At 53.1% G+C, this 12613-nt stretch overlaps 1 protein-coding gene across 1 annotated transcript in view; it reads left to right on the top strand.

Annotated features, from left to right (window-relative positions):
* The first annotated feature begins 8072 nt into the window (after positions 1-8072).
* The window catches only part of CHRDL2 (chordin like 2), a 28500-nt gene continuing 23959 nt past the window's right edge, over positions 8073-12613 (top strand). The window contains exon 1 of the mRNA XM_027906849.1: positions 8073-8190. Coding sequence (XP_027762650.1) covers positions 8109-8190 — 82 coding nt within the window. The 5' untranslated portion in view covers positions 8073-8108. The remainder of the gene's footprint in view (positions 8191-12613) is intronic.

Here is a 12613-nt window from a genome sequence, read left to right as displayed (position 1 = left end):
CGGAGCTCCCTCAGGGAGAGGGAGTCACCCTGTGGGGCCTTGGCCCTTGGAGGGTGCCGCTGTTCCGCCCCCCCACGAACCTGGGGAGGCTGCAAAACAAATGCGGCGTGGAGGGGCTGTGGCTCCAGAGCGGGACGGGAAGGGGTGCGGAGGCGGCGAACAGCGAAGGCAATGGTTTGAAAAGCAAGAGACAAAGACATGGCCGTGGGAAAGGGGTGCTGGGCTGGCTCGGTGTGTCCAGTGAAGCCTAGCTCCATTCCTGTGGGATTGTCAGCTGCACTGGGAGCAGGTTGCTTGGATCTCTCTCCTGTTTTCTGCTGCTTCTTCCCGGCACGGTTTGCAGAGGGGCGCACTAGCACTAAACACCTTCCACTAGAACAGGTTGCACCAAGCCCCTTCCAACCTGGCCTGGAACACCTCCAGGGATGGGGCAGCCACAGCTGCTCTGGGCAACCTGTGCCAGGGCCTCCCCACCCTCACAGGGAAGAATTTCTTCCCAGTATCCCACCTAACCCTGCCCTCTGGTAGTGGGAAGACATTATCCCTTTTCCAAAGTCCCTCTCCAGCTCTCTTGGAGCCCCTCAAGCACTGGAAGGGGCTCTAAGGTCTCCCTGGAGCCTTCTCTTTTCCAGATCTCCCAGCCTGTCTCCAAAGCAGAGGGGCTCCAGCCCTCAGAGCATCTCTGTGGCCTTTTCTGGACTCACTCCATCAACTCCACATCCTTCTTGTGCTGGAAATGTCCTCTGAGCTGTGCTGGCATTTGAGGTATTCTCTTCTGCTTATCATAGGGATATATAATAGAAACAAATACTTGTTCAGGTGGAACAGCAGGTAAGGGCCAACATCCCAGTGGGAACAATAAATCCCAGGCTTAAATTTCAACAAAAGAAAATTAAGTAGAAGAGTGAGGTTATAAAAGGTTGGGACTGAGGTGGAGAATTTTTAATCAAGTTAAGCCTGGGAATGAGAGAAGGGTGGTGGGAAGATGTCTTTAAGATTTGTTTTACTTCTCATTGGCCTACTCTGATTTGATTGATAATAAATTCAATAATATCCCCAAGCTGAGGCTGTGCTGCCCATGATAGTAACAGGTGAGTGATCTCTCCCTGCCCTTATCCCAACCCAGGAGTCTTTTGGTACGTTTTCTCTCCCCTATCCAACCAAGGAGGGCAGTGATGGAGCAGCTTTGGTGGGCACCTGGAGTCCAGCCAGAGTTAAACCACAATAGAATGTGACTCAGAGCAAACCAGAGGAGGCAGAGCCTCTGCACTGGTTGCTATAGAAATCTCTTTTGCTTTTCATCTCTTTACTGGGACACTGAACAAATCTATGTTTTTTTCATCATATTTTTGCACCTCTCTGATGAAGCCTCTCAGCTACACTGGATTGGCATCAGAAAAAATGTTGCCGCAGGGACAGAGGTGAAGCTTGAAACCTTTAAGCCACAGTTGGAGAGAGGAAGGGAAGATCCGTGCCCAAGAAACAGCCTCTAACTCTGTGCCAGGAGCTTGCTGCTGGACAGAGTCAGATGGAGTGTGTTATTTCCTAGGATCAGGCAGGGATCTGGGCTCCCAGGATCCTTTGGGGACAGAGAACATTGAAAGAGGAGACAGTTCCCCACCAAAGCTACTTGTAGGACAAGCAGCTGTGCAGATCTTTAGGGCTCTGCAGATGTTCAAGTGACAGCAGATTTAGAAAGGGATCTCTGCCAGATGTTCTCCCAAATGACTTCTGTACAGCCAGCCCCCCCTGGACAGAACTTTGTTTCTGTGTGTCCAATTTGTCTTCCAAGCCAAACACCTGCAAGGGGCAATGGTTTTACACTGGGAAGGCAGGGTTAGATGGGATATTGGGAAGAAATTCCTCCCTGTGAGGGTGGGGAGGCCCTGACCCAGGTTGCCCAGAGAAGCTGTGACTGCCCCATCCCTGGAAGTGTTCAAGGCTGGGTTGGACTGGGCTTGGGGCAAGGGGGTCTTGTGGAAGGTGTCTCTGCCCATGGCAGAGGGTGGAACTGGATGGTTTTTAAGATCCCTTCCAGTCTGTGGTTCTCCAGTTCGGGATGTGCGGAGCTCAGTGTTGGCCTGCAGAGGGAATCCTAATCCCATGCAAGGCTCCAGCCTCAAATCCTGCCGCCTCCAGCTAAAACCTCAGCCTGCCAGGGAACGTTTCTCTGCTCACCTCTCCTGAGGAGCTGGCAGGGTTTTGCCACCACCATTTCTCTTCATGATCCTCCAGCGATGTCAGCCGTAGACAGAGGCTTACATAGGGAGCAAGTGGGATGTGTCCCAGAGGAAACAGGAAATACAGACAGACCCCTGGCATGTGTTCTCCCATTTTTCCTCTCTCTCCTTCCTCCTTGCTTTGTCCAACCCTTCTTCACCCCTCTCTCCTATTTGGTTGCTGATCTCCGTCCCTGGAGGAGAATCTCGTACTCACTATCCTCTCTCTATCCTGATTATTTGGATTGGATTTGTAATTTGTTTGGATTTTACTATTTATTTGGATTTGTGCTTGGCAACATGCACAGAATCTAAAAAAATGACCCGACTTCCCACTCCAGGTTGGACTACATGGTTCCATTGCTAAATTATTATTTTAAGCCTCATCAGTCATTGACTGCCTTAAACCCTCCCAAAAGTGCAGCTTTAAAGCCCTTGAAAGTCCACCAGCACTCAGACTGATGGGTAAACAACCCCTGCCTGCAGTGCTTATGGCCTGTTTTATGGGAAAAGACATTCCCAGATGCAACTGAGAGCTGGCTTGTGCCCTCAGAGGGTTTCACTGGACCCTGCTGCAACTCCACAAAACCCTTGGGGACACACTTTGCATCCAAGGTGCTGTAACAAAGGATGTTGCCTCCAGCACAGGTTCTGCAGGTTGTTAGGTCACTGTGGGGTGATAAATGCAAAGACCGCTCCTCCTTTCCCCTCTAGAGCACGAGTCGGAGTCAGGAGATGTGGGGTGATGTCCTCTGACACCTCTGCAGCTTGGGGTGGGTTGTGAGACATGAGAAAGCGCCCAGGCAAGGCTGAGTTTCACCCATGGTCCATTGGGAAAAGCAGTCTCTGGGGCTGCTCCATGGTGAAAGGGAGGGATGAGAAGCAGAGAAATCAGGATAGGAGCAGAGAATCAGGTGCTGGATAAAGTGATGTCTGTTTTAGAACTGTGGCCACATGAGGAGGTGGTGATTGCCTGCAGGAGATGTGACTCCTTGCAGCTCCAGGGGACATTCGCTGCTGACTTCTGGCTTGCAGGCACATCTCTTGCCATCACTGAGTCAAAACCAGGTTCTGGGAAGAGGAGACTGGCTGCAAAGGTGATTGCAAGGAGCCCAGTGAGGAGTTCAAGGGTTACACCATCACTCACTGGAAAGAGTGAGCTCCTCTCCCATGGTATCACTGCTGTGAATTACAGCGTTGCTCTACCACTGCCTCAGTGCATGAGAAGGAACAGCATAAAAGAGGCCAAGGCTCAACCTGAAGGATGATTGTCAGCTCTCCTCTTCCCCCTGGATCAGAGCTGTGAGAGGAGCTCCTTGGGCATTGTGCAGCAAGGCAAGATTGACTCTGCAGCCCAGAGATGGTTTAGAATCATAGACTGGTTTGGGCTGGAAGAGACCAAAAATATGGATTTTGCTTGATTTAGCTGTTATCTGAGAGGGGACTGTGGTTTTCACTGCAGGATCATGGATAATGCATCCTGGATAGCAGGTGCCTTATCAGCATCCCAGCTTGTGTCAGCACTGGTGTGGCAGTGACCATGAGGCACCTCCAGTCCTGGGGGCCGTTTTGGACCTCCCACTCCAAGAAGGATATTGCGGGGCTGGAGCGTGTCCAGAGAAGGGAATGAAGCTGGGGAAGGGTCTGGAGCACCAGGAGTGGCTGAGGGAACTGGGGAGCTCAGCCTGGAGAAAAGGAGGCTCAGGGGGTACCATCTCACGCTCTCCAACTCCCTGACAGGAGGGTGGAACTAGGTAGAAATTGGGCTCTGCTCCCAGGGAACAAGGGAAAGGACAAGAGGAAAGGACCTCAAGTGGTGCCAGGGGAGGCTTAGGTGGGATATGAGGGAAAATTCCTTCTCCAGAAGGATTGTCCAGCCCTGGCCCAGGCTGGAGTCCCCAGCCCTGGAGGGATTTAAAAGCTGTGTGGATATGGCACTTGGGGACATGGGTTAATGGTGGCCTTGGCAGTGCTGGGGGAACAGTTGGACTCCATGATCTTAGATGCCTTTTTCAACCTTAATAATTCCGTGATTCCATAAACTCCTGCCTTCCCTGGCATGGGCAGCCTTCATGCCTGGGCAGAAGAAAGCCATGTCAAGCTACATCAAGTGATGCAGCAGCTCCTCAATTCCTGGGACAGGACTCACTGCTGCAGCAGGATTTCTTTAGTCCAGCTTCCAACATCTTATGGTCCTGCAGGTTTCCAGCTCCATTGCCTGCAGCTGACAGCCCTCATGTGTGTGTTTTTCCCAGCCCACGTCAGATCAAATGTCAGGGATGCAGCACTACAAACTTCCAAGGGTAGGTCCAGCGTGCAGCCAGCTCCTCCAGCCTGCAGCCTTGTCAGCTCCTGATCCTGCCACGGGGCTCTCAAGGTGGGGGGTGTTGATGGAGCCCATGCTGTTTACTCAGTTTGTAGGAGAAACTCAGTTTTCTCTCTCTCTCCTTCCTCCCCCCTGGAAAAAAAAAAAAAAAAAAAAAAAAAGAAAAGGAATCGTCTCATCTTCTCAAGTGCCCAGAAAACATGCAGACCTAAAGACTCAGGAACCAGGAGGCAAATAAAAAAGACCCAGGTTTTATTATTTGCAGGCCAGTGCCATGGGTTTTGGAGCTCGATGCAAGGATTGATGTTGGCACTATTGAACTGTCAAACAGATTCCTTTGCAGATGAAGATAAAGCGCCTGGGTTTTGCCAAAGCGTGAATGTATTCTTTATGAGACCCAACAGAGATGTAACACAGCACCTTGCTCCTGACAAGGCTGGCCTTTATTTCCTGGGTCTGCACTTAGGACAGGCCTGAACTTTCTCATAAGTTTTAGCCCTGATGCGGGGCCAGGATCTACAGTCCTGAATTCAGCTGTTGCTGTTACAGCAGAGGCGCAAAATAACTTCATTGACTTGGGCTTCGTGTCCCCATTTTTCTAAGCACTTTCATAACTTGCCCACAGACCTGTGCTACAAATGGGCTTTTCAAGTCTGCCCTGTGCAAGGGAAAAGCTGGGAAAGAAGGTGCCGGCTGTTCGTGGTGGGAGATGGAAGGAGCCTGCTGTTTACCCAAACTCCTTTAATATCTTTATCGAGGCACGAGGAGAAAATAGAGAGGCATTGCCAGCAAAACTTACAGGGAGCTGGAAATGAGCAGAGCAGTGAAATAAGGGAAGCTGCAGTAGGTGGTGAGAACTTTCAACTCTGGAGTCCACAACAGAAGAAGGATGTGGAGCTGCTGGAGTGAGTCCAGAGGAGGCCATGGAGATGCTCCGAGGGCTGGAGCCCCTGTGCTCTGGAGACAGGCTGGGAGAGCTGGGGGTGTTCAGCCTGGAGAAGAGAAGGCTCCAGGGAGACCTTAGAGCCCCTTTCAGTGCCTAAAGGGGCTTCAACAGAGCTGGAGAGGGACTTTGGACAAGAGTCTGGATGGAGAGGACAAGGGGGAATGTCATCTCACTGACAGAGGGCAAGGTTAGATTGGAAATACGGAAGAAATTCTTCCCGAGAAGAACTCCCATTTCTGGTTGGCCCTGAAATGCAAGAGGGGTGGCAGTGCTTGTGCTTTCTGTAGAGGACCAGTGCCAGAGATGTGTAGAGAGAAAATAACAAAGCTGGTGATCAAAGAGTTATTAAAATAGGTTTCTTATTACCAAGATTCCCTCAGGAACAGGCACCTGCAAACATGGTTTGGAAAAGGGGGATGTTTTTGGCACCTGGGATAGCGCTAGAGAGAGACAGAAGTAAGAGGTGGATGGAAAGAAGAGGTTTTGCTGCAGAAATTCCCCTTGATTGCTTCCAGCTCTGTGATAAATGGGGCTTGTGGCTGGTGTGAGCAGGATAAGGGGCTCGGGGAGACCTTGAAGCTCTTGGCAGACTGGTGGCTTGATGCCACATCTCAAGGGGGATGGCACTGGGCACAAAGATCTCCTAGCCTGGAAAGCCCAGTCCCACACTTGAATTAATGGAAGGAAATAAAGAACTTGGCTGATGGAGGAGATCTCCGGTCACCAAAGGGATCGCAGGTGGTGACAATCTCTCCTTGGCCAGTGGTGTGAGGAAGCTGAAGTAGATGGTGGGAAGAGACATGAAACCATTTGCAAAGGAGAAACCCAGGGCTCCTGCAATGTCTCGAACCTCCACCCAAGCCTTCCCAATGATGGAACATCCTGATGAAGGTGTTCAGCTCTGCATTAAAGCCTGTATTTCATGTGCTAACGAAGTGTCTTGCTCTGAGCACTCCTGGAAGTGCAAGTTGCAAAGGTGGAGCAGTAGAATGGGAAAAAAACAGACAAAATCTGGTCTTGGGAGTCTAAGGAATCCTGGAGAGCAGAAAGCTGAGCCTCACAGACAGGCAGAGAAGGGCTGGCAGCCAGAGCTGGACCACTTCATGGAGGAACTGGGGAGCAGCAGTAACAGAAGCAAAGTGGTGTAGAGGCCAGGTGGCTTCTCCAGGGGTGACTGTGACCAGAGGCTTTCCAGCCGATGGCATTTCATTCCTGGCATGCGGAGATGAAGGGCAGCTGAAGTGAGAGCACTGTCCACGTTGCTGGGATGGTGGGAGGAGGATTTGGGATTGTGGCTTGGGATCCGAGGTGGGGGTGTTGCTGTAGGCAGGGGCTATGCTGGTCGTGTAAATGGCTTTATGCAGCTTCAAGAATGTCAGACAGCTGGTGGGGAGAGGTCTCGACCGCTTTGTCTCGCTGAAACCTCTGTCTGTTGTGTGCTGCCTCCACTGCCTCAGGAGAGAAGGAGCTTCTCCATGGCACTAGAAAGGGAACTGGGGTTTATTGGGAAGGGTTTCATGGCACTGTAGGACCTTGGTGGTGAAGCAGAGCCCTGGGAAGGAATACTGCACACCTCGGATTTCTGCTTTGCCCCATTCGGAGCGTGGGATGCTCAGGGCTGTGCCAGGGCTTCACCCCGGGGTGGGGCAGATGCGTCTGCGAGGGCTCAAGCCCCGCGCGGGGCTTTAAACCTCTCCCGAGGGCGTTCGAGCATCTCAGAGCCGGGTGTCCAGGTGGGTTTGACAGGGAGAAGGAGTGCAGCCCCTTGTGGTTGGGGTGTGTGTGTGTGTGTGTGTGTGTGAGATATCCCATTAATGCCACGTCTTGGCTCGTAGCCCCCCGGGACGGGGTCCAGCCCAGCGGGTCCTTCCAGCTCCCCGGCCGGGCTGCAGGGAGGCAGGGGTTAACCCTGCAGCTCCCACACTACTCCCCGCCCGCTCTCCCTCCGCCCTCCCGCCGCCGAGGAATTTCCTAAAACACCCCCCAAAAAAGTAGGAATATAATAATAATTTATATATAGATATAAAAAATCCAAACAAACAACACAAAACCCACCCTGCGGATCCCCCCCCCCCCACCCTATCTCCGCCTTTAATACCAACAAACAAACTCGGCTCTCCCTAAAGGAGGCGCCTTTGATCGGAGCGAGACAAGCCCCGCCGGGCACGGGCACCGGCACCACCGGCACCCCCGGACACCGGCACCGCGGCACCTCCGGGCACCGACAGCCCCAGGAACTGGCACCCCCGGCACCGGCACAGCGACAGCGGCACCGCAGCACCCCTGGCATCCATATCCCACGGCACCGGCACCTCTGGCACAGACAGCCCCGGGAACCGGCACCCCGGGCACCGATAGTCCCGACATCTCGGCACGCCAGGGCTCCGACACTCCTGCCACCGGCACCGCAGCTCTGCCGGCTCCGACGGCACCGGCACCCCCGGTACCTCCGAGCATCGCACACCGGCATCGAAACTTCGGCACCGTCGGGCACCGACAGCGGGAGCAAAGCCCCCGGCACAGACACCAGGGGCACACATCACCGGGCACCGGGAGCAGCTTCGGGACATCGGGCAGCGCACCCGGCACCGGGACGGACTCCGATCGCCGGGCTGCGATGCTTCCCGGGGCGGGTCCCCTCGTCTTCCTCCTCCGGTGCTTGCTGCTCCTCTTCGCCTCCGAGAGCCGAGCCCGGGCTCGTAAGTGTCCCCCTCTCCCTTCCCGGCTGCTCCGCGTCCCTCCGTGCCTCAGTTTCCCCGTTCCTTCAATCTTCAAGAATGTGCAGGGGTGCACTGCGGGCATGGCTGGGGACACGGGGAGGCTCCTGACCGCGGCAGGTGTTGCATGGATCTCCATGGCCAGGATGTCCCAGATTTTCCGTCCGGCACTGTTGGGGACATGGCTGTGTCCCCCTCTGCCTGGTGCTGTCCCTAGCTGCTTTGAAGGGTTGTACAGCGCCGAACACACCCCTGCGTGCTGATGAGGGGCCTAAGGGGCTCCGTGGACTGGCAGGGATGTGCCGTAGTGCTGGGACCCCCCTTCCATGGGCTAGAAATGTCGCAGAGCAGGGGGTTGACTTGCACACCTTCCTCTGCCCAGATCCCACCCAGCACGGGTGCATCTCCCCTCCGAGAGTGCACGAGGGCAGGGGCAATTTGGGGAAATTACTCCTCTCAAAACAACGCTGGGGACTTTTCTCCATGTCCATCCCTTGTCCATCTCCATGTCCATCTGTTGCTCTCTCTCACTCCTGCTCCCACCTGGCTGAGAGGGGCAGACAAAAGTTTGGCATGGGGAAGGGAAAGAAGGTTCGGCACTTGTAGAAAAAAAAAACTGGAAGGACTTGGCCGGAGCTGTTTAGGAGCTTGGAGGGTACTGGAGGTTTAATTGGGGCCAGGAGGTGCGTTTGGCTTGGGTAAAGCACTGGGACCCCACCAATGGGTGCTGAGCACCCCCTGCAACACCGCAAAGCCACTGGAGCTCTGAGCAAACCGGAGCAGGACCTGTTGTGTCCCTACATTTATTCTCCCTTTTAATCTCCCGGAATCCCAGCGGAGTCAGTCGGTGGCTGTGTCAGGGTGATTTACAACCTGCCCGCTGCCAGCAGTGCATTAGGCAAATAAGCGTCCTCCTGGAGCGCTGTGAGCACTGGATTGCTCATCCCGGCGGGAAGGAGGGGGGCTGAGGGGGCGGGAAGGCAGGGGCATGGATGGGGCTGCGCAGAGTCCTGGAGAGCAAAATCTGGACGAATTTGGTGCTTTGGCTTTCCTGGGCTCATCAGAGGCACCAGATCCAGAAACACAACAGCTGTTCTTGCACGAGGGATGTTGGTCTGACTCGTTGCCTCCGCCGGGGCTGCTGTGGTACCCAGATTAGGAGGAGAATGGAACATCTCCCACAGATGAAACAGGTATTACGTGATGTTTTCACTCTTTGGAGGTGCCTGCTGGTGGTAGCAGAGCCCCTAAATCGTGCATAAACCATGACGAGTGGGGACAGAAAGGGTTTTTCTGCTTTGGGAGGAAGTGTTGGGGTCTGTTTGCAGGACTGGTAATAAAGAGCTGGGAACTTTGGGGTAGAAGTAGAATTGGAGCAGGGAGGTCCAGGATCACCCACCCCCCAGCTCTGCAGCACTTCAGTTTTGCTGCAAGGCACATCTCGTGGTGCCAGGGCTCCAGCTGCCCCATGGCTGAGAGCAGGGCGGGTCTGGTGACAAGATCCTAATCAAATTGTGGTCTTCTCTCCACCATCCACCTCTGCAGCCTCGGATTTTTCTCAAGGCCGAGTGCTCAGGGAGAATGAAGACAGGAATAAATTAATTACGAGCAGGCTCATCAGCCAAGGGACCTAGAGTGTCGTGGCTAAAAATAGGTGAGAAGCAGAAATGCTGAGGCCTGAAGGCAAGTCAGAAAAGAAGAATTTGCCCACAGAAAGAGGCTATTTTAGGGGATTTGCACTCCCAGCTGAAAAAAACTATCAGAGTCACAGGTTACTGGGCCGAATGTGCTGCTTTCTGAGTAATTCAGGGGCAATAGTTGAATGCAACCATGTTTTGGCTGGAGGCATTTAAACATCAGCATCTCTGGAGAGCACAGGGCAGTGGTTTTCCCCAGGAGCTTGAAAGTTGCTGTTTCATTTCTTTTTAACGTGGTTGCTGGAGAAAAGGGCTTTCATGGGATCCCTCCGTCCTGCGAGTTTGGATCCAGTGTGCTGAGGGACTGGGTGCTCCAAGAAGGGAAGGACCAGGATGAAAAGCAAATGCTACCAATGCCATGGTAAGGGGGAGGGTAAGTTGCTCTAGACAACTGAACATTCCCTTGGGAAGGAGTGGGGGGAATTTGGGCCCCGTCTGCCTGCTCCAGAGCCCATGGGGATCTTCTAGGTTTGGGACTTTGCTTGAGTTCTTTACCCTGAGGAGCTCAGAGAGGCTTCATGAGGCTGTATTTTTGGAGCTACAGAGTTTTCCAGGCTCCCAAAGTACTGAGAAAGTATTCCCAACCGAGAACTGAGTGAGGCAAGTGTGTGGGAAGTGATCTAGAGATATGAGCAGAGTCTCTGGGATGCCACATGTCAAGGGCCCAGTGTGTTTTAACTTGTCCCTTCTCAGCTAAGTTGCATTTTAAGCCTTTCATAAATACAGGGCTGTCAGAGGAGCGCCTGGACTCTGTGTACCAGACAGTGCCTTTTACACTTTATTTATGACTGCTCTTAAAACTTGCAAACTGGTTTGCATAAACTTTCCCCCTCCTCCACCCCATGCCCAGCATGGCACTGGCTGGCAGGTGTGGGACCTCCAAAAGAGCTGCTGGGGCTGGGAGCCCAGCTTGGACATTCCCTGATGGGATAGAGCTCCAGGGGTGCCATCTGGGGATGTGGCAATTCTGCCCCCTACCCCTGCCCCCAGCCATGGAATAAAAAAAGGAGAAGCCCTGTGAAGTGTTTCAGTGACATCCTTGGTGGAACCAGTTTGGCACCTGGAGTGAAGGTCCCTGCTTGGGAAACTGAGGCACAGGATTGGTGGAGGCTTCCTGCAGTGGATGAGCAAATTGGGATAAGCATTTTCCGTGCTTTGAGGTCTTTCAGATGCATCAGCCCCTCTCTAGCCTGCAACAGGGACTCACCTCTGGAGACTCCCAGTGTCCTGGAGCATAGAGGAACTCCAGTGTCAGTCAGGACTGACTGACAGAGACCCAGCTGGGTAATGATGAGAGCTGTTTCCTGGGATGGTGGAGCAGGGATGTAAAAGAAGCTTAAAGACCGTTCAGAACCTTCTGCTCAGGTCTGAAAACCCAGATGTGTGAGAAGGGGGTGTAGGGGTAGGGTCTGCTGCATCTGTGTGTGTGTATGTGGCTTGACTTCGCCGAGTCCTCCAGAGGGAGGTGAAGTGAGCACGGCTGAGCCTGAGCCAAGGGAGGATTTGGCAACAGAACGTGGTATTTCAGTAGCCATCATGTGTGCAAGTTTTACAGCTCACCTTGGTTCTCCTGCTGTGCTTGGGGTTGGTGCAGGAGACGATCTGACTGTTTTAGCCCCTAGTGAAGCCGTGGCCGAAGTGCCCAGGCAGTGGGAGGAGTCACACCACCCATGGGGATGTCTGTGTCCACTGTGAATGGGGAAGGGTGTGAGGAACTGGCTCAAAGGGGCTGTGCCAGTGGGCTGGAGAACTTCAAGGGACAGGTCTTATGGACATGCTGGCCCAAGAGGACTTGTCTGCATGCAAGGTCAGGAGATGTGGTCAAATTCTAGTGGAAGGTGTCCCTGTCCATGGCAGGGGCTTGGAACCAGATGATCTGTAAGGTCCCTTCCAAACCAAACCGCTTTGTGATTCTGTGATTCTGTATCTGATGGTCCAGCAAGGACGTTGTGGGATCTTGCCCATCTCCCCTAATTTCATGGATTCTCACTGTGTCTAGAGCAGGTCAAGAAGAAGTGGGGTGGCAACTCATGGTGTCTGTAGTGTGAAGCTGTTGAGATACATCTTGAAGAAACATTCTGTTATCATGGTGTGAGAGATGTCAGCAATTACTGGATGCAGCACAGGATGGGTTTCTCCTCACCATTCACTTTGTCACCCTGGATTGGTGTCCCTAAAGCATCTTCTGAAGGTGCTCCAGTGCATTCAGACTGTCTTAGACCTTCTGTGACAGCCTTTTGTGGGGTTTCAATCTCCTATTAGCTGGAAATCTTCCCACAATACATATCCTAAATCTTCCAGGTTTTCCCCAAGCTGGTTGCTTTTTCTTGTCCCTGCCATGACCAGAGATCACTCTTTTCTTTCTTAACAGCCCTATCTTGCCTCTTCTCATTGTACTTCCCATCTCATATTACATTCCTTCTTGCCATCCAGGATGCAGTTGATGCTAATTAATGACAATTAACGATAACCAAAGCAAACCAGGGCCTGGATATAGCCTCAAGCATTTCCCAAGGGTGTCCAGACTCTTGCTACAGGTCTTGGCTGGTGCCAAACTGGGCTTTACCAAATGCCTGGAGACAGCAGGGCCGAGGTGTCTCCAGCAGGTAAATATGGACACAAGTAGGACCAGGCCAGTGGGTGGGGTATCCCATGATTTGGATGTAACCAGGTGGTCCCCAATCAAGAAAACACTGGAGCCTTGGCAG

The sequence above is a fragment of the Empidonax traillii genome, unplaced genomic scaffold, assembly GCF_003031625.1.
Source record: "Empidonax traillii isolate 1590-97213 ecotype Southwest subspecies unplaced genomic scaffold, ASM303162v1 scaffold1365:size127568, whole genome shotgun sequence".
NCBI classification, from domain to species: domain Eukaryota; kingdom Metazoa; phylum Chordata; class Aves; order Passeriformes; family Tyrannidae; genus Empidonax; species Empidonax traillii.
This window is presented reverse-complemented; position numbering and strand designations above follow the sequence as displayed.